The sequence below is a fragment of the Nomascus leucogenys genome, chromosome 15 (genome assembly GCF_006542625.1).
Source record: "Nomascus leucogenys isolate Asia chromosome 15, Asia_NLE_v1, whole genome shotgun sequence".
Classification (NCBI taxonomy): Eukaryota; Metazoa; Chordata; class Mammalia; order Primates; family Hylobatidae; genus Nomascus; species Nomascus leucogenys.
The window spans coordinates 58731082-58753624 of record NC_044395.1 but is presented as its reverse complement, the minus strand read 5'-3'; the positions used below and the strand labels follow the sequence as shown (position 1 = coordinate 58753624).

At 38.9% G+C, this 22543-nt stretch overlaps 1 protein-coding gene across 3 annotated transcripts in view; it reads right to left on the bottom strand.

Moving 5' to 3' along the window:
* INTS4 (integrator complex subunit 4) overlaps window positions 1–22543 on the bottom strand; it is a 127428-nt gene that overhangs the window by 97592 nt on the left and 7293 nt on the right. For all 3 annotated transcript variants that reach the window (XR_004033592.1, XM_003254669.1, XM_030828890.1), the window contains exons 3-4: window positions 13191–13308; window positions 10722–10828 (exon numbers count right to left, since the gene is read on the bottom strand). Coding sequence is in view for 2 of the 3 variants with exons in the window: in XM_003254669.1 (XP_003254717.1) it covers window positions 10722–10828; window positions 13191–13308 (225 nt within the window). In the remaining variant the exon portion in view is untranslated. The remainder of the gene's footprint in view (window positions 1–10721; window positions 10829–13190; window positions 13309–22543) is intronic.

Below are 22543 nucleotides of genomic sequence, written 5' to 3'. Positions count from 1 at the left end.
TTCATAATATTAACTTATAATACTTTTTAGTTCTGTCAGGTCTGTAATAATGTCTTTTTTCTTTTTTTGAGCCAAGGTCTTGCTCTACTACCAAGGTTAGAGTGCAGTGGCACAATCACAGCTCATTGCAGCCTCAACCTCCCAGGCACACCAATCCTCCCATCTCAGCCTCCCAGGTAGCTGGGACTATAGGTACAAGCCACCACACGCAGCTAATTTTTTTTGTTTTATGTAGATATGGGGTCTCCCTATGTGACCTATGCCGGTCTTGAACTCCTGGGCTCAAGTGATCCTCCGGCCTTGATCTCTCAAACTGCGGGATTACAGACATAAGCCACCACCCTCGACTGTATCCTCGCTTTTCCTTTTTTTTTCTAATATGTCCATCTTCTGGTCCTCTCATTTCTGAGTCCAGTAATTTGAGTCTTCTCTCTCCTTCTTGGTCAATATAACTAAAGGTTTGTCAATTTTGTTGATTTTTTCAGAGAAGTAAATTTGGTTTTGTTGATTATCTGTTGTTTTTCTATTCTGTTTAATTAATTTCTACTCTAATCTTTAGTATTTAGTATCCCTTCCTTCACATGCTTTAAGTTTAATGGGTGCTTCTTTTTCCAGCATCTTAAGTTGGAAGGTTAGGTTACTGATTTTAGATCCTTATTCTTGTTTTTTTTTTTTTTTTTTTTTTTTTATGATGGGCACTTGCAAATATAAACTTCTATAAGCAATGCTTTAGCTGCATCATTTTCTATTTTATTCATCTCAAAGTATTTTCTAATTTCCCTTTTGATTTCTTCGTTGACTCATTAGTTACATAGAAGTATGTGGTTTAATTTCCACATGTTTGTGGGTTTACTAAATTTCTTCCTGTTAACTAATTTATAATTTCATCCCACTGTGGTCAGAAAACATACTTTGTATCTTTTCTATCAAGAGTAAATATTTTTATATAAATTGTACCTCAATTACAAAAAAAAACTTATAGGCACATTGTATGATAAAGTCATAAACCAAAATGGCATTTGGCAATAGAAACAGTGGTTGTAGTTATGAATCACAGACAGCCTTCACTGCTGTAGTCTGAAAAAGCTGGTGACAGATCTGCCATTGACAAACAGTTCCAATTTTTACCCTATTAAGAACCTCACTGGAGGAGCCAAGATGGCCGAATAGGAACAGCTCTGGTCTACAGCTCCCAGCGTGAGCGACGCAGAAGATGGGTGATTTCTGCATTTCCAACTGAGCTTTGAAAAGAGTAGTGGTTCTCCCAGCACACAGCCTGAGATCTGAGAACAGGCAGACTGCCTCCTCAAGTGGGTCCCTGACCCCCGAGTAGCCTAACTGGGAGGCACCCCCCAGTAGGGGCGGACTGACACCTCACACAGCCGGGTACTCCTCTGAGACAAAACTTCAGAGGAACGATCAGGCAGCACCATTTGCGGTTCACCAATATATGCTGTTCCGCAGTCACCACTGCTGATACCCAGGCAAACAGCGTCTGGAGTGCACCTCCAGCAAACTCCAACAGACCAGCAGCTGAGGGTCCTGTCTGTTAGAAGGAAAACTAACAAACAGAAAGGACATCCACACCAAAAACCCATCAGCACGTCACCATCATCAAAGACCAAATGTAGATAAAACCACAAAGATGGGAAAAAAACACAGCGGAAAAACTGGAAACTCTAAAAATCAGAGCACCTCTCCTCCTCCAAATGAATGCAGCTCCTCACCAGCAACAGAACAAAGTTGGATGGAGAATGACTTTGACACGTTGAGAGAAGAAGGCTTCAGACAATCGAACTATTCCCAGCTACAGGAGGAAATTCGAACCAATGGCAAAGAAGTTAAAAGCTTTGAAAAAAAAGTAGATGAATGGATAACTAGAATCACCAATGCAGAGAAGTCCTTAAAGGACCTGATGGAGCTGAAAACCAAGGCACAAGAGCTACGTGACGAATGCAGAAGCCTCAGTAGCCGATGCGATCAACTGGAAGAAAGGATATCAGTGATGGAAGATGAAATGAATGAAATGAAGTGAGAAGAGAAGTTTAGAGAAAAAAGAATAAAAAGAAATGAACAAAGCCTCCAAGAAATATGGGACTACGTGAAAAGACCAAATCTACGTCTGATTGGTGTACCTGAAACTGACGGGCAGAATGGAACCAAGTTGGAAAACACTCTGCAGGATATTATCCAGGAGAACTTCCCCAATCTAGCAAGGCAGGCCAACATTCACATTCAGGAAATACAGAGAACGCCACAGAGATACTCCCCGAGAAGAGCAACTCCAAGACACATAATTGTCAGATTCACCAAAGTTGAAATGAAGGAAAAAATGTAAAGGGCAGCCGGAGAGAAAGGTCGGGTTACCCACAAACGGAAGCCCATCAGACTAACAGCTGATCTCTTGGCAGAAACTCTACAAGCCAGAAGAGAGTGGGGACCAATATTCAACATTCTTTAAGAATTTTCAACCCAGAATTTCATATCCAGCCAAACTATGCTTCCTAAGTGAAGGAGAAATAAAATACTTTACAGACAAGCAAATGCCGAGAGATTCTGTCACCACCAGGCCTGCCTTACAAGAGCTCCTGAAGGAAGCACTAAACATGGAAAGGAACAACCGGTACCAACCCCTGCAAAAACATGCCAAATTATAAAGACCACCAAGGCTAGGAAGAAACTGCATCAACTAACGAGCAAAATAACCAGCTAACATCAGAATGACAGGATCAAATTCACACATAACAATATTAACTTTAAATGTAAATGGGCTAAACACTCCAATTAAAAGACACAGACTTGCAAATTGGATGAAGAGTCAAGACCCATCAGTGTGCTGTATTCAGGAAACCCATCTCACGTGCAGAGACACACATAGGCTCAAAATAAAGGGATGGAGTAAGATCTACCAAGCAAATGGAAAACAAAAAAAAAAAGCAGAAGTTGCAATCCTAGTCTCTGATATAACAGATTTTAAACCAACAAAGATAAAAAGAGACAAAGAAGGCCATTACATAATGGTAAAGGGATCAATTCAGCAAGAAGAGCTAACTATCCTCAATATATATGCACCCAATACAGGAGCACCCAGATTCATAAAGCAAGTCCTGAGTGACCTACAAAGAGACTCAGACTCCCACACAATAATAATGGGAGACTTTAACACCCCACTGTCAACATTAGACAGATCAACGAGACAGTAAGTTAACAAGGATACCCAGGAATTGAACTCAGCTCTGCACCAAGCGGACCTAATAGACATCTACAGAACTCTCCATTCCAAATCAACAGAATATACATTCTTTTCAGCACCACACCACACCTACTCCAAAATTGACCACATAGTTGGAAGTAAAGGACTCCTCAGCAAATGTAAAAGAACAGAAATTATAATAAACTGTCTCTCAGACCACAGTGCAATCAAATTAAAACTCAGGATTAAGAAACTCACTCAAAACCGCTCAACTACACGGAAACTGAACAACCTGCTCCTGAATGACTACTGGGTAAATAATGAAATGAAGGCAGAAATAAAGATGTTCTTTAAAACCAATGAGAACAAAGACACAACATACCAGAATTTCTGGGACACATTCAAAGCACTATGTAGAGGGAAATTTATAGCACTAAATGCCCACAAGAGAAAGCAGGAAAGATCTAAAATTGACACCCTAACATCACAATTAAAAGAACTAGAAAAGCAAGAGCAAACACATTCAAAAGCTAGCAGAAGGCAAGAAATAACTAAGATCAGAGCAGAACTGAAGGAAATAGAGACACAAAAAACCCTTCAAAAAAATTAATGAATCCAGGAGCTGGTTTTTTTGAAAAGATCAACAAAATTGATAGACTGCTAGCAAGACTAATAAAGAAGAAAAGAGAGAAGAATCAAATAGATGCAATAAAAAGTGACAAAGGGGATATCACCACCAATCCCACAGAAATACAAACTACCATCAGAGAATACTACAAACACCTCTACACAAATAAACTAGAAAATCTAGAAGAAATGGATAAATTCCTAGACACACACATCCTCCCAAGACTAAACCAGGAAGAAATTGAATCTCTGAATAGACCAATAACAGGCTCTGAAATTGAGGCAATAATCAATAGCTTACCAACCACAAAAAGTCCAGGACCAGATGGATTCACAGCCGAATTCTACCAGAGGTACAAAGAGGAGCTGGTACCATTCCTTCTGAAACTATTCCAATCAATAGAAAAAGAGGGAATCCTCCCTAATTCATTTTATGAGGCCAGCATCATCCTGATACCAAAGGCTGGCAGAGACACCACAAAAAAAGAGAATTTCAGACCAATATCCTTGATGAATATTGATGCAAAAATCCTCAATAAAATACTGGCAAACCGAATCCAGCAGCACATCAAAAAGCTTATACACCATGATCAAGTGGGCTTCATCCCTGGGATGCAAGGCTGGTTCAACATATGCAAATCAATAAATGTAATCCAGCATATAAACAGAACCAAAGACAAAAACCACATGATTATCTCAATAGATGCAGAAAAGGCCTTTGACAAAATTCAACAACCCTTCATGCTAAAAACTCTCAATAAATTAGGTATTGATGGGACGTATCTCAAAATAATAAGAGCTATCTATGACAAACCCACAGCCAATATCACACTGAATGGGCAAAAACTGGAAGCATTCCCTTTGAAAATGGGCACAAGACAGGGATGCCCTCTCTCACCACTCCTATTCAACATAGTGTTGGAAGTGCTGGCCAGGGCAATCAGGCAGGAGAAGGAAATAAAGGGTATTCAGTTAGGAAAAGAGGAAGTCAAATTGTCCCTGTTTGCAGATGACATGATTGTATATCTAGAAAACCCCATCGTCTCAGCCCAAAATCTCAAGCTGATAAGCAACTTCAGCAAAGTCTCAGGATACAAAATCAATGTACAAAAATCACAAGCATTCTTATACACCAATAACAGACAGAGAGCCAAATCATGGGTCAACTCCCATTCACAATTGCTTCAAAGAGAATAAAATACCTAGGAATCCAACTTACAAGGGATGTGAAGAACCTCTTCAAGGAGAACTACAAACCACTGCTCAATGAAATAAAAGAGGATACAAACAAATGGAAGAACATTCCATGCTCATGGGTAGGAAGAATCAATATCGTGAAAATGGCCATACTGCCCAAGGTAATTTATAGATTCAATGCCATCCCCATCAAGCTACCAATGACTTTCTTCACAGAATTGGAAAAAACTACTTTAAAGTTCATATGGAACCAAAAAAGAGCCCGCATCGCCAAGTCAATCCTAAGCCAAAAGAACAAAGCTGGAGGCATCACGCTACCTGACTTCAAACTATACTACAAGGCTACAGTAACCAAAACAGCATGGTACTGGTACCAAAACAGAGATATAGACCAATGGAACAGAACAGAGCCCTCAGAAATAATGCTGCATATCTACAACTGTCTGATCTTTGACAAACCTGACAAAAACAAGCAATGGGGAAAGGATTCCCTATTTAATAAATGGTGCTGGGAAAACTGGCTAGCCATATGTAGAAAGCTGAAACTGGATCCCTTCCTTATGCCTTATACAAAAATTAATTCAAGATGGATTAAAGACTTACATGTTAGACCTAAAACCATAAAAACCCTAGAAGAAAACCTAGGCAATACCATTCAGGACATAGGCATGGGCAAGGACGTCATATCTAAAACACCAAAAGCAATGGCAACAAAAGCCAAAATTGACAAATGGCATCTAATTAAACTAAAGAGCTTCTGCACAGCAAAAGAAACTACCATCAGAGTGAACAGGCAACCTACAGAATGGGAGAAAATGTTTGCAACCTACTCATCTGACAAAGGGCTAATATCCAGAATCTACAATGAATTCAAACAAATTTACAAGAAAAAAACAAACAACCCCATCAAAAAGTGGGCAAAGGATATGAACAGACACTTCTCAAAAGAAGACATGTATGCAGCCAAAAAACACATGAAAAAATGCTCATCATCACTGGCCATCAGAGAAACGCAAATCAAAACCACAGTGAGATACCATCTCACACCAGTTAGAATGGTGATCATTAAAAAGTCAGGAAACAACAGGTGTTGGAGAGGATGTGGAGAAATAGGAACACTTTTACACTGTTGATGGGACTGTAAACTAGTTCAACCACTGTGGAAATCAGTGTGGCAATTTCTCAGGGATCTAGAACTAGAAATACCATTTGACCCAGCCATGCCATTACTGGGTATATACCCAAAGGATTATAAATCATGCTGCTATAAAGACACATGTGCATGTATGTTTATAGCGGCACTATTCACAATAAAAAAGACTTGGAACCAACCTAAATGTCCAACAACAATAGACTGGATTAAGAAAATGTGGCACATATACACCATGGAATACTATGCAGCCATAAAAAATGATGAGTTCATGTCCTTTGTAGGGACATGGATGAAGCTGGAAACCATCATTCTCAGCAAACTATCGCAAGGACAAAAAACCAAACACCGCATGTTCTCACTCATAGGTGGGAATTGAACAATGAGAACACATGGACACAGGAAGGGGAACATCACACACTGGGGACTGTTGTGGGGTGGGGGGAGGGGGGAGGGATAGCATTAGGAGATATACCTAATGCTAAATGATGAGTTAATGGGTGCAGCACACCAACATGGCACATGTATACATATGTAACAAACCTGCACGTTATGCACATGTACCCTAAAACTTAAAGTATAATAATAATAAAAATAATAAACGTGTAAAAATACAGGGCAGCCATAAAACCTGGAAATGTAGGTACTATAATTGAATGTAGATTAAAAAAAAAAAGAATTTCACTGAGAGATGAAATTTGGGGGGCTACCTTTAAATTCTAACAAAATTAAGGACCTTCAAAGAAACAGTTAAAATACTTAAGTGTTTAATTGAAGGGTTATATTACTGTGATTTAGTGTACTTTAAAAAAAAAAGACAAATATATCAAGATAAGACAGATTTAGATAGTTCTTTGCTTTATTGAGTAAAATAAGTTTCAATTCCAGAGAAAAATATCTGTAATTATACTCATAGTGTATATATATATGCACATAAGTGCATGTATATGTGTGTGTATGTAAAAATACACATATATTCTTCCTATATAAATGAATGAATTAGAAATGTCAGGCTTTTACAAATCACAAAAAATATTTCTGTAATATTTTCATATTTTAGTTGAATTATGGCAATGGTGTAATGTGTCACACAAAATATAAAATTGGTATGATATAAAAAACTAATTATGTATAAAGCCTGTTGTGTACTCATTGTATTTATAAAACAAATAAAGTTTAGTAAGGAATAATCAAAAAAAGAACCTCTACAGGCCGGGTGCAGTGGCTCACACCTGTAATCCCAGCACTTTGGGAGGCCAAGGCGGGCGGATCATAAGGTCAGGAGATCGAGACCATCCTGGCTAACATGGTGAAACCCTGTCTCTACTAAAAATACAAAAATTAGCCGGGCGTGGTGGCACGCGCCTGTAGTCCCAGCTACTCAGGAGGCTGAGGCAGGAGAATTGCCTGAACTCGGGAGGTGGAGGTTTCAGTGAGCCGTGATCACGTCACTGCACTCCAGCCTGGGCGACAGAGCGAGACTCTGTCTCAAAAAAAAAAAAAAAAAAGGAACCTCTACAAACGATTCAAAAACACACACACACACACAAACTCCATATGCTTAACTGGCAAAGGACATAAAAAGTTCATTCACATGGGAGGAAATACAAATAAAGGAAAAACATATGAAAAAGAAACCTCATTAGCAGTCTTTTCAAAAAAGAGATTTTTAAATAATGAAGTATCATTTTCCACATGCCAAATTAACAGGTTTGTCTTTGATTTTTAAACATTAATGTCTAATGCTAGAATAAGGTAGTGAAACTAAGCACTCTCATATACTGCTTGTGGGCATATAAACTGGAACACTTTGGAAAGCAATTTGACAAAAAGTATTAAGAGCCTTAGCTGGGTACAGTAGTTCACACATGTAATCTCGGGCAACATAGCAAGACTCTCGTCTTTTTTTCAAAAAACTAAAGAACACAGCCTTAAAAAAAGTCTAGGCCAGGCACTGTGGCTCATGCCTGTGATCCCAGCACTTCAGGAGGTCAAAGTTGGAGGATCCTTGAGCCCAGGAGTTGGAGACCAGCCTAGGCAACACAATGAGACCCTGACTCTATTCTTCTCAGGGATCTAGAACTAGAAATACCATTTGACCCAGCCATCCCATTACTGGATATATACCCAAAGGATTATAAATCATGCTGCTATAAAGACACATGCACATGTATGTTTACTGCAGCACTATTCACAATAGCAAAGACCTGGAACCAAGCCAAATGTCCAACAACGATGGACTAGATTAAGAAAATGTGGCACATATACACCATGGAATACTATGCAGCCATACAAAATGATGAGTTCATGTCCTTTGTAGGGACATGGATGAAGCTGGAAAACATCATTCTCAGCAAACTATCGCAAGGACAAAAAACCAAACACCGCATGTTCTTACTCATAGGTGGGAATTGAACAATGAGAACATGGACACAGGAAGGGGAACATCACACACCGGGGCCTGTTGTGGGGTAGGGGGAGGGGGGAGGGATAGCATTTGGAGATATACCTAATGCTAAATGACAAGTTACAGGGTGCAGCACACCAACATGGCACATGTATACATAATGTAACTAACCTGCACATTGTGCACATGTACCCTAAAACTTAAAGTATAATAAAAAATAAATAAAAATTAAAAAATAAAATAAATTCTAAATGTTTTCAATTAGTAATTTAGTAATTCTATTTTGATAGTCTGTGTTTCAGAAATAATTTTAAATACAGAAGATATTTTAGACTAACAATATTCCGTGCAGTATTATTTCCAATTAAATAAATGGCTACAATGGAAATTCAGTCATAGGTGCACAGTTAGGTTAAAAAGTATGGTTTAATTATTGGACACAATATCACACAACCATTACAAATTATATTTATAAAACACATACAAGAAAAATATTTATGTTAGCAAACAAGGAGCAAAATTATATCACAGTATCACACAGCCATTACAAATTATAAAACACATACAAGAAAAATACTTATGTTAGCAAAAAAGGAGCAAAATTATATGATTACAGCAATGTATTTACAGAAAAAACAGTGGCAAATGATTTGCATACAGAAAAAAAAATCAGAAAGCCATATATCAAAAGACAATGATTACCTTTGGGTAGTGAATTATGAATGCATTTTTCTTTACTGTTTTCAATATCTTTCCAAATTTTCTATGAGTACAAATTATAATAATAAAAAATATATTTACATATGTAATATAAAATTTTATAGTTAAACACATATTTAAAGCAGATTTAAGAAACAGTTACTGCAGATATCACAACCCATTCATTATGACAACTCTCAGAAGCAAACTTCACAGATATATATTTTCTCTCACAGAAGAGACGTACTTACTGTCCCACACACATAATCCCTAGTTTTTTCCATTTAAGCTGTTTTTTTTTTTTTTTTAAAGACAGAGTCTCACTCTATCACCCAGACTGGAGTGCAGTGGTGCAATCTCCACTCACATAACCTCCGTCTCACAGGTTCAAGCGATTCTCCTGCCTCAGCCTCCCTAGTAGCTGGGATTACAGGTATGCATCACCGTGCCCAGCTAATTTTTTTTGTAATTTTAGTAGAAATGGGGTTTCACCATGTTGGTCAGGCTGGTTTCAAACTCCTGATCTCAAATGATCCGCCCACCTCTGCCTCCCAAAGTTCTGGCATTTCAGGTGTGAGCCACCACACCTGGACCTATTTAAGCTTTTAGTATTGTACTTGTCAATGTGTTTTTGGTTTTATGTATGTCTGTTTTTTTAAGATAAATCAAGTAATCTTTCCTGCATCTCTGAGATAGCTTTCTAATTTCAAGAATATAATACTTTAACACAATTCAATTGCATTTGACTTTTTTATATTCTCAAAGTTACCAAAAAGATCCAAAGTAAAATCAATTCTACAAGGTTCTAGGTGTTGCTGTGTATACACAAAGAGGCTAATTAACCACCAAATTAAATCAAAAGGCACAATTAATGTATTAATACATGTATTTAAAAATCAGAAAAAAAATGTACAAAACTTTTCCCATACATTTACTTGTGTATAGTTGGTCTGTTTATTGAAGCAACAAGGCATAATAAAAACAAAACAAATTTGGGGTCAGAAAAAACAGAGTTTATACCCTGGTACTGCAACCTCCTAGCTGTGCAAACTTAGATAAATCAGACTCCATAAATCTTAATTTTCACCTTTGTAAAACAGAAATAACAGTACTTACTTGAAGGATTGTGAGGACCAAATGAAAAACTGAATACAAAGCACCATAACAAGCAGAGTGCGTTATTAGGCACAATATACACAGTAACTATGTACTGTAATTATTTTTATTTGTTTTGAAAGGATGAGGAAATTCATTTTATAACAAGTGTACTTAACTTTATTCCTAATCCAACACCAAGAGATGAAAAAATGAGGTAGCTCTTAAAACCATGAATGGTCCTGAGCAGTCCTCAGTTACCAGTTTAGGATGGATCTGAGTAGATTTTACAGCTCTTACCACCTTTCCAGTAATGCAAAGCAGTTCAAGAAAGAAGAGCATTATACTCTTACCTTGCAGGCCACATCAACTAATCGCATCTGGATAGCTTGATTTTCTGGTAGCTTAGTGCCAATTGCAAGCAAAGTATCCAGCAGTTGAGCTAGGACTTGATGAGACTCTAGAGAGGGAGATGGAAAGTTGGCTTGCAGAATTTTGAAAGGGGTAACTATATAAACTAATTTACTTGGGTAAAGAATGTAGATTGGCTAGGCGCAGTGACTCAAAACTGTAATCCCAGCACTTTGAGAAGCTGAGGCAGGAAAATCCCTTGAGCCCAGGAGTTCAAGACTAGCATGGGTAACATAGGGAGACTCTGTTTCTACAAAAATAAATCTGAAAAAATGAGTCAGCCAGGTGGTGTGCGCCCAGAGTCCCAGCTACTCAGGAGGCCGAGGTAGGAGGACTGCTTGAGCCTCAGAGATCAAGGCAGCAGTGAGCCGTAATTGCGCCACAGCACTCCAGCCTGGGCAAAAGAGCGAGACCCAGTCTTAAAAAAAACAGAAAAAAAAAATACACTTTTGTCAACTGTGTTCCACTGTGTGATCCTTCATGCCCTCAACTAAAAGCTAAGTTCCTAAAGGGATCATGTTTAAATGTCTGAGTCCTCCACAGGATAGAGTACAGTTCTATATACATAGTGTGCTCCAAAAATGTTTAGTGCTTGACTGATTCAAGAGTTTTTTCACACTAAGAAACAGAAAAAAAAAAAAGGCCAGGCACAGTGATGGCTCATGCCTGTAATCCCAGCACTTTGGGAGGCCGAGGTGGGCAGATCATGAGGTCAGGAATTCGAGACCAGCCTGACCAACATGGTGAAACACCATCACTACTAAAAATACAAAAAATAGCCAGGCATGGTAGCACGCGCCTGTAATCCCAGCTACTCAGGAGGCTGAGGCAGGAGAATGGCTTGAACCTGGGAGGTGGTGGTTGCAGTGAGCCGACATCACTCCACTGCACTCCAGCCTAGGCGACAGAGCAACACTCCATCTCAAAAAAAAAAAAAAAAAAAAAAAGAAGAAACAGAAAAAAAAAAAGTTTTCCATTGCCTTCAAGATAAAGTCCAAATATCCTAGAAGGCATATAATACATACACACCAGGACTTCCATGTTGTATACCCTTGCCTATCTTTCTAGCTTCATCTCTTTCAGGTCTCCTTTACCACTCTTTTTTCCAACTACTTATAATTCCATGTCCCCCTATCTTTGCTCAGGCTAACTTCTCTACGTAGAATGCCTTCCCCCATACCTGACTCCATTCTTGACCCCACTCCCCACTGAACACCTAGTTATCCTTAAAATGTCACCTCTCACATAGCTACCATAAGAATTTTCCATGGGAAAAAATGATACTACTGTACTGAAGCAATGTTATTGTTTTGGTGCTTGTATTTATTTTATTTTATTTTAATTTATTTTTTGAGACAGCATCTCACTGTCACCCAGGCTGAAATGCAATGGGAAGATCATGGCTCACTGCAGCCTCAATCTCCTAGGCCCAAGAGGTCCTCCCATTTTAGCCTCCCAAGCAGCTGGGATAAAGGTGTGAGCAACCATGTTTGGCTAATTTTTTAATATTTTGTAGAGACAAGATCTAATTATGTTGCCTAGACTGGTCTCAAATTCCTGGGCTCAAGGGATCCTCCCACCTCGACCTCCCAATGTTTTGGTATTACAGGCCTAGCCTAACCTATGCCTAGCCTGTTTCATTGCTTTTAAAAATGTGTCTTGGCCGGGCGCGGTGGCTCACGCCTGTAATCCCAAGCACTTTGGGAGGCTGAAGCGGGCAGATCACAAGGTCAGGAGATCGAGACCATCCTAGCTAACATGGTGAAACCCCGTCTCTACTAAAAATACAAAGAAATCAGCCAGGGCGTGGTGGCGGGCACCTGTAGTCCCAGCTACTCGTGAGACTGAGGCAGGAGAATGGCGTGAACCCAGGAGGCGGAGCTTGCAGTGAGCTGAGATTGTGCCACTGCACTCCAGCCTGGGAGACAGAGTGAGACTCCATTTAAAAAAAAAAAAATGTTTCTTGATAGAACAAGTACTGTATGTTCAGTTACAGGTTTCAGTGTAAGCTGAAATAATCCTTTTAGAAAGCAATAGGGTAATATATAGCAAGGGTCATTAACATGTTTGGACTTCCAGACTCCAGCCTGGGGTCAGGTTGCTCAATATATCAAGGCCCTGCCTCAAAACAAAAAACAAACAAGATAAAAAAAAAAAAAGTAGGGACAATAATGTCTATATCATATGTAAACTACCTCAAATATATGGTAGGTACCTGGCCAATAAATGACAGCTATTAAGAGATAAAACTGTATTTCTACTCTAATGTAAATATATATATATGGTTTCATTAAATTATCCTCAAATTCCTCTTCAATAACAATCAACACAACAAAATTTTGTCCTAAATTCTATACAAAAAGAACTAAATATTTCTGCTCTGACTATAGAGCTTTTAAATTCCAACTTACTTTCATTCTGCAGGATGTTAATGGCATCATCCATAATGCAGTCTGGTGAAAATCCTGCTGTCTTTGATAATAAACCCAACAATGATGCAATTTTCAGTCTCACAGAAGGATCATTCTCCTGGAAAAAAAGAAGCAATTGTCACTTTGATGCTTTACATTTAGCTAACCAACAAACAGGAACATGGAAAACTAACATCCCAAAAGAGATTCAATGATCCAAGTATTCTACAGCATTATTTCTGAAAAATTAATTTTATATACTTCTGGAGAGACAGCTTTCTTTTTATTTATTTATTTATTTATTTATTTATTTTGAGATGGAGTTTTACTACTCTGTTGCCCAGGCTGGAGTGCAGTGCATGATCTTGGCTCACTGCAACCTCTGCTGGGGAGACAGCTTTCTCAGTCGATACATTACATCCAAATACTGCAAAGTGAATGAGAACTTTTCTATGCCATTCTGATGTCATTAACTTCTAATAAAAAATGTGCCATTGGCATTAAAAGTTCCTGACCTCCACTGAGTAGTCATGTTAGACACAAGTCACAGCAACTTACACCAACAACACTGGGTATACATTTCTGCCAGTACCACTGCTTTTGGAGTCCCTGGAAAGTGAGTGTTGCAGCTACCACTGCTATCACCAGAAAGAATTTTTCATTCTACCTGTCTTTTTTTTTTTTTTTAAACAGGGTCTCACTGTCTCCCAGGTCAGAGTGCAGTGGTGCAATCATGGCTAACTAGAGCCTTGACCTCCTGGGCTCAAGTGAACCTCCAACCTCAGCCTCCCAAGTAGCTGGGACTACAGGTACATGCTACCACACCTGGCTACTTTTTTTTAATTTTTAGTAGAGATGAACTTTTGCTTTGTTGCCCAGGTTGGTCTCAAACTCCTGAGCTCAAGCAATTCTCCTGCCTCGGCTTCCCAAAGTGCTGGAATTACAGGTGTGAGCCACCGTGCTCAGCCTTACCTGCTCTTTTGAATCACCAGATCCTGATGAGAAGCCTGGAGGAGGCAAGTGTGACTGTCTGAGTGTAAGTCTTGTGCCTGGGCCACAGCAGCAGGGGAGACTGACAAAGAAATAGTCTGGCTGTTTTAGCTTAGAGAGAGGGAGGTGGTCTCTAACAGGCACCAAAATTCTTGTGATGAGAAATTTCCTCCAAAGACAAAAAGGAATGCTCTCTTGTTCACTGCCATATCTCAAGAATATAGCACAATACCTGACACTGAAAAGATCAATAAATATATGTGAAATGAGAGGAAAAAAAGTACCTAGCCAGTGCTGAGAATAGATCATCTTTCTATACTAAAGACAAAATTACTTAAGTGTATGCTCAAAGGATGAGGTGCTTTTCAAATAAGACCAACTCCCCGCCTCCTATATTCAGTTTCTAAGGAGGTCACCAGGCACAATAAAGAGGCCTAAAGCAGGAGAAGGGGCAATAGATACAGCGCTGGGAGATCTAAAATCCTGGCATGCTATGCCACTTATTATGCACATAACTTTAGAAAAGTCACTTTCTTGGGAACTTACCTTAAGGTGTGAGGTGAAGCAGAAAGAGAAAGGGCTTTGAAATTAGCCAGATGTAGGTATGAAGCCTGGATTCACTACACAATAGCTGTATGTCTTAAAACAATTAACCTCTCTGAGCCTTATCTGTGAAATGGGGGTAATAACCTCAGAGGGCTACTGAGAGGAAAATTACTAGCACAAAAATGGGCACATAGTAGGCAGTCAAATATCAGTTCTTCTATCTTTATTATTTTCTTCCTTCTACTAAGTTTGGGTTTAGTTTGCTCTTTTTCTAGTTTTGTTTCATTTTGTTTTGTTAAATAATAGAGACAGGGTCTCACTATGTTGCCGGTTTGGTTTTGAACTCCTGGGCTCCTGCCTAGGCCTCCCAAAGTGCTGAGATTACACGTGTGAGTCACCATGCCCCAGTCTTCTTCTAGTTCTTTAAGTTGTAAAGTTAGATTCTTGATTTGAAATTAGTATCAGAATATATTAAGAATTCCAAAACTGAACAACAAGACAAACAACCCAAATCAAAACTGGGCAAAGAACTTGAATAGACATTTCTCCAAAGAAGATATACAAATGGCCAAATAAACACATGAAAAGAGGCTCAACATCACTAATCATTACAGAAATGCAAATCAAAACTACAATGAGACACCATCTCATACTCGTTAAGATGGCTACTACCAAAAAACAGAAAACAAGTGTTGGCGAGGATGTAGAGAAATTAGAATCTTTGTGACCTGCTGGTGGGGATGTAAAACAGCAAAGCCACTGTGGAAAACAGTATGGTGGAAATCGCTTCTGGGCCTTTTGGCTAAGATCAAGTGTAGGAAAACAGTATGGTCATTCCTCAAAAAATTAATAATAGAATTAGATATGATCCAGCAATTCCACTTTTGGGTATATACTCAAAAAAATTTAAAGCAGGGTCTTGAAGAAATATTTGTACAAATATGTTCATAGCAGCATTATTCACAACAGCTAAAATGTGGAAGCAATGCAAGTATCCATTGGCAAATTAATAGATAAGCAAAATATGGCATATACACATAATGGAATATTATTTAGCCTTAAAAAAGAAGGAAATTCTGACATAGCCTAAGACATGGATAAACCTAGAGGATATTATGCTAAGTGAAAAAAGCCAGGCACAAAAAGACAAATACTGTATAATTCCACTTATATGAGGTACTTAGAGCAGTTAAAATCACGGAGACAAAATGTAGAATGAGACTGGGCACAGTGGCTCACATCTGTAATCCTAACACCTTGGGAGGCCAAGGCGGGCGGATCACCCTACGTCAGGAAGTTTGAGACCAGACTGACCAACATGGCAAAACCCTGTCTCTACCAAAAATACAAAAATTAGGCGGGCATGGTGGTGCATGCCTATAGTCCCAGCTACTCGGGAGGCCGAGGCAGGAGAATCACTTGAACCCAGGAAGCAGAAGTTGCAGTGAGCTGAGATCACACCACCGCACTCCAGCCTGGGTGACAGAGTGAGACTCTGTCTCAAAAAATAAAAAAATTAAAAAAAAGAAAAAAAGGTAGAATGGTGGTTGCCAGGGGCTGGAGGTGGGGGTGATGGAGGATTACTGTTTAATGGGGAAAGAGTTTCAGTTTTACAAGATGAAAAGAGCTCTGGAGACGGATGGTGGTGATGGCTGCATAACATTATGAATGTACTTAATACACATGAACTGCACACTTAAAATGGTTAAGATAATAAATTTTAATTGTTACCACAATTAAGAAATGATTAGCCAGGCATGGTGGCACATGCCTATAGTTCCAGCTACTTAGGAAGCTGAGGTGAGAGGATTGCATAAGCCTGGGAGGTGGAGGTTTCAGTGAGCCATGATAGCACCACTGCACTCCAGCCTGGAGTGAGACCTTGTCAGGAAAAAAAAAAAGGAAAAAAGGGGGGGAAGAAAATAAATGTAAATGAAAAAAAAAAAAGGAGATAAGAGAGCATCTGACCTAGTGACATTCCTTATCCATTTGGATACTTTACTCAAGTTCTTTTACTTTCTGAAATAATCCCTTAGCACTCCGTCTACTATGACACATAAATGAACTCCTTCACACCTGAGCTAAAAACAGAATTACCTCCAGGGAAGCCTTCTCTAATAATTGTTTCTTCTGACCATTAAAACTGTCCTGGTTCAGGCTTTCATCACCTTTCCCCAAACTTATAGTCTTCTAATTGGTCACTCTAACTCCAGTCATCCAATTCCTTTATCCTCCATACTTCCCCTCAGAATGACATTTCTAAAACAAAAACTGACAAGGTAGAATACAAGGCCCTTTAGAATCAGATCCCTTCCAAATCTTCTGGTCTTATCTCTTGATGAGCTCCCAACCTAAAATCTGCACCAGCCAAACTAACTGCATTTCTTCTAATGTGATAGCCTGTCTCACATCTCCATGCCCATGTTCATGGTTGCTCACAACTAAAATGTCTTTCCCCCTGTCTTCCAACTGGCCAAAATCTATTTCTAGGACTTTTCTCAAGCATCGCTACCACTCTATAATGCATTTCTGGATCCCTGCTTCCAATAATTAATCACCCCCTTCTTTGAGGCCATATCATAACCTACCCCAGATTTCAGAAGACCTGAAATACTGTATTGTTATTAATTCATTTCTTATTTACTCAAGACTCAGATCAGGGATTACATCATATACATCTCTATTACCAACATGAAGCACAAAGCCTGGCACAGAGTAAGTATTCAGACATGCTGAGCAAATGAAAAAACAAGCAAATGGAAAACTTTAGCACTTACTATCTACATACTACATATATGGTCTGCCGACTATACTGCTAGCCCCTAAAGGACAAGGAACATGTCTCACAGCTCTGCATCCTCCATAGCTACTAGCACAGTGGCATAAGTGAAGAATCAATCATGTGAAATAAGTTCAGATACTAATGCCTGATCACAAAAAAAAGTAGGAAAAAGCAGAAGCCACAGTAGTTTTATCCACTAAAATATTAATATAAAATACCACATTTCTGGATAGAACAGAAGAAAGGGTAAAAAACACTATGGTCACCAATCTAGAACTGGGTCCATCTGGCATCCCTCCTCATTTCCTTTGGAGCTAGGGTCCACTTGATTAATGCATGCAGCATGGACTGATTAAAGGGCTTGAGAGCTGACATCAGAACACCTGAGTTAAATTTTGCTTTCAGACACGACAAAAGATTGTGTTTTTTAAGAGTCTTCACCACATTTATGCAGCCAACAGACACATGAAAAAATGATCATCATCACTGGCCATCAGAGAAATGCAAATCAAAACCACAATGAGATACCATCTCACGCCAGTTGGAATGAAAATCACTAAAAAGTCAGGAAACAACAGATGCTGGAGAGGATGTGGAGAAATAGGAACACTTTTACACTGTTGGGAGTGTAAATTAGTTCAACCATTGTGGAAGACAGTGTGGCAATTCCTCAAGGATCTAGAACTAGAAATACCATTTGACCCAGCAATCCCATTACTGGGTATATACCCAAAGGATTATAGATCATGCTACTATAAAGATACATGTGCACATATGTTTATTGCGGCACTATTCACAAGAGCAAAGACTTGGAACTAACCCAATGTCCACCAACGATAGACTGGATTAAGAAAATGTGGCACATATATGCCATGGAATACTATGCAGCCATAAAAAAGGATGAGTTTATGTCCTTCGCAGGGAAATGGATGAAGCTGAAAACCATCATTCTCAGCAAACTATCACAAGGACAGAAAACCAAACACCGCATGTTCTCATTCATAGGTGGGAACTGAACAGTGAGAACACTTGGACACAGGGCGGAAAACATCACACACCAGGCCTGTTAGGGAGTTGGGGGCTGGGGAAGGGATAGCATTAGGAGAAACACCTAATGTAAATGATGAGTTAATGGGGACAGCAAGCCAACATGGCACAAGCAAATGTTTACCTATGTAACAAACCTGCACGTTGTGCACATGTACCCCAGAACTTAAAGTATAATAATATATAATATTAGTATAATAATATATAATAAAAAAAGTCTTTGCCACTTAAAGATATAAATCAAAATTTATGATTAAAATAATATGATGCCAGGAATTTATTTTCATAAGAATCTGAAAGAAAGTGAGGGTAAAGAAGTAGAAGTAGATTGAGGAAGAGGGAAAATGAAACAAGTTTGGCCACAAAATGATAATTTTTGAAGCCAGGTAATGGGTACATGGGAATTAATTAAAATATTCTCTTTACTTACATAGTATATATCTGAAATGTTCCATAACAAAAGGTTTAAAAAAAAAAAAAAAAACCCAGTTCAAATCCATACCTTCCATTTACTAGCTGGGTGACCTTGGATACTAAAGAGCTCTAAGCTTAGTTCCATATCTGGAATTTAGAGATAACAATGGTGCTATCATCAGGATTAAATAAAATATTACATATGGAAAGTGCTTTACAAACTCTAACAAGCAATATAATGTTAACTCCTCTAAGAAGTATTATTCTTGCTAGCGGTCTATCAATTTTGTTGATCTTTTCAAAAAAACCAGCTCTGGATTCATTAATTTTTTGAAGGGTTTTTTGTGTCTCTATTTCCTTCAGTTCTGCTCTGATTTTAGTTATTTCTAGCCTTCTGCTAGCTTTTGAATGTGTTTGCTCTTGCTTTTCTAGTTCTTTTAATTGTGATGTTAGGGTGTCAATTTTGGATCTTTCCTGCTTTCTCTTGTGGGCATTTAGTGCTATACATTTCCCTCTACACACTGCTTTGAACGTGTCCCAGAGATTCTGGTATGTTGTGTCTTTGTTCTCGTTGGTTTCAAAGAACATCTTTATTTCTGCCTTCATTTCATTATGTACCCAATAGTCATTCAGGAGCAGGTTGTTCAGTTTCCATGTAGTTGAGCGGTTTTGAGTGAGTTTCTTAATCCTGAGTTCTAGTTTGATTGCACTGTGGTCTGAGAGACAGTTTGTTATAATTTCTGTTATTTTACACTTGCTGAGGAGAGCTTTACTTCCAACTATGTGGTCAATTTTGGAATAGGTGTGGTGTGGTGCTGAAAAAAATGTATATTCTGTTGATTTGGGGTGGAGAGTTCAGTAGATGTCTATTAGGTCCACTTTGTGCAGAGCTGAGTTCAATTCCTGGATATCCTTGTTAACTTTCTATCTCGTTGATCTGTCTTATGTTGACAGTGGGGTGTTAAAATCTCCCATTATTATTGTGTGGGAGTTCAAGTCCCTTTGTAGGTCACTCAGGACTTGCTTTATGAATCTGGGTGCTCCTGTGTTGGGTGCATATATATTTAGGATAGTTAGCTCTTCTTGTTGAATTGATCCCTTTACCATTATGTAATGGCCTTGTCTCTTTTGATCTTTGTTGGTTTAAAGTCTATTTTATCAGAGACTAGGATTGCAACCCCTGCCTTTTTTTGTTTTCCATTTGCTTGACAGATCTTCCTCCATCCCTTTATTTTGAGTCTATGTGTGTCTCTGCACGTGAGATGGGTTTCCTGAATACAGCACACTGATGGGTCCTGACTCCTTATCCAGTTTGCCAGTCTGTGTCTTTTAATTGGAGCATTTAGCCCATTTACATTTAAAGTTAATATCGTTACGTGTGAATCTGATCCTGTCATTATGATGTTAGTTGGTTATTTTGCTCGTTAGTTGATGCAATTTCTTCCTAGCCTCGATGGTCTTTACAATTTGGCATGTTTTTGCAGGGGCTGGTACCGGTTGTTCCTTTCCATGTTTAGTGCTTCCTTCAGGAGCTCTTTTAGGGCAGGCCTGGTGGTGACAAAATCACTCAGCGTTTGCTTATCTGTAAAGTATTTTATTTCTCCTTCACTTACGAAGCTTAGTTTGGCTGGATATGAAATTCTGGGTTGAAAATTCTTTTCTTTAAGATGTTGAATATCGGCCCCCACTCTCTTCTGGCTTGCAGAGTTTCTGCCGAGAGATCAGCTGTTAGTCTGATGGGCTTCCCTTTGTGGGTAACCCGACCTTTCCCTCTGGCTGCCCTAAACAGTTTTTCCTTCATTTCAACTTTGGTGAATCTGACAATTATGTGTCTTGGAGTTGCTCTTCTCGAGGAGTATCTTTGTGGTGTTCTCTGTATTTCCTGAATGTGAATGTTGGCCTGCCTTGCTAGATTGGGGAAGTTCTCCTGGATAATATCTTGCAGAATGTGTTCCAACTTGGTTCCATTCTCCTCGTCATTTTCAGGTACACCAATCAGACATAGGTTTGGTCTTTTCACATAGTCCCAAATTTCTTGGAGGCTTTGTTCATTTCTTTTTATTCTTTTTTCTCTAAACTTCCCTTCTCGCTTCATTTCATTCATTTCATCTTCCATCAGCGATACTCTTTCTTCCAGTTGATCGCATCTGCTACCAAAGCTTCTGCAATCTTCACGTAGTTCTCGATACTTGGCTTTCAGCTCCATCAGCTCCTTTAAGCCCTTCTCTCCATTGGTTATTCTAGTTATCCATTTGTCTAAAACACCAAAAGCAATGGCAACAAAAGCCAAAATTGACAAATGGGATCTAATTAAACTAAAGAGCTTCTGCACAGCAAAAGAAACTACCATCAGAGTGAACAGGCAACCTACAGAATGGGAGAAAATTTTTGCAACCTACTCATCTGACAAAGGGCTAATATCCAGAATCTACAATGAACTCAAACAAATTTACAAGAAAAAAACAAACAACCCTATCAAAAAGTGGGTGAAGGACATGAACAGACACTTCTCAAAAGAAGACATGTATGCAGCCAAAAAACACATGAAAAAATGCTCATCATCACTGGCCATCAGAGAAACGCAAATCAAAACCACAGTGAGATACCATCTCACACCAGTTAGAATGGCCATCATTAAAAAGTCAGGAAACAACAGGTGCTGGAGAGGATGTGGAGAAATAGGAACACTTTTACACTCTTGGTGGGACTGTAAACTAGTTCAACCATTGTGGAAGTCAGTGTGGCGATTCCTCAGGGATCTAGAACCAGAAATACCATTTGACCCACCCATCCCATTACTGGGTATATACCCAAAGGACTATAAATCATGCTGCTATAAAGACACATGCACATGTATGTTTATTGCGGCACTATTCACAATAGCAAAGAGTTGGAACCAACCCAAATGTCCAAGAACGACAGACTGGATTAAGAAAATGTGGCACATATACACCATGAAATACTATGCAGCCATAAAAAAGGATTAAGTTCATGTCCTTTGTAGGGACATGGATGAAACTGGAAAACATCATTCTCAGTAAACTATCGCAAGGACAAAAAACCAAACACCGCATGTTCTCACTCATAGGTGGGAATTGAACAATGAGAACTCATGGACACAGGAAGGGGAACATCACACTCCAGGGACTGTTGTGGGGTGGGAGGAGGGGGGAGGGACAGCATTAGGAGATATACCTAATGCTAAATGACGAGTTAATGGGTGCAGCAAAACAACATGGCACATGTATACATATGTAACAAACCTGCACACTGTGCACATGTACCCTAAAACCTAAAGTATAATAATAAAAAAATAAATAAATAAAAAATAATAAATAAATAAAAATAAAAAAAAGAAGTATTATTATTATAGATGATTATTGGTAATAGAGCTTTAATATAATAATAATGGTAGATATTGCTAAGAAAAAGACTAACAGAGGCCGGGCGCGGTGGCTCACACTTGTAATCCCAGCACTTTGGGAGGCCGAGGCGGGTGGATCACGAGGTCAGGAGATTGAGACCACGGTGAAACCCTGTCTCTACTAAAAATACAAAAAAAAAAATTAGCCGG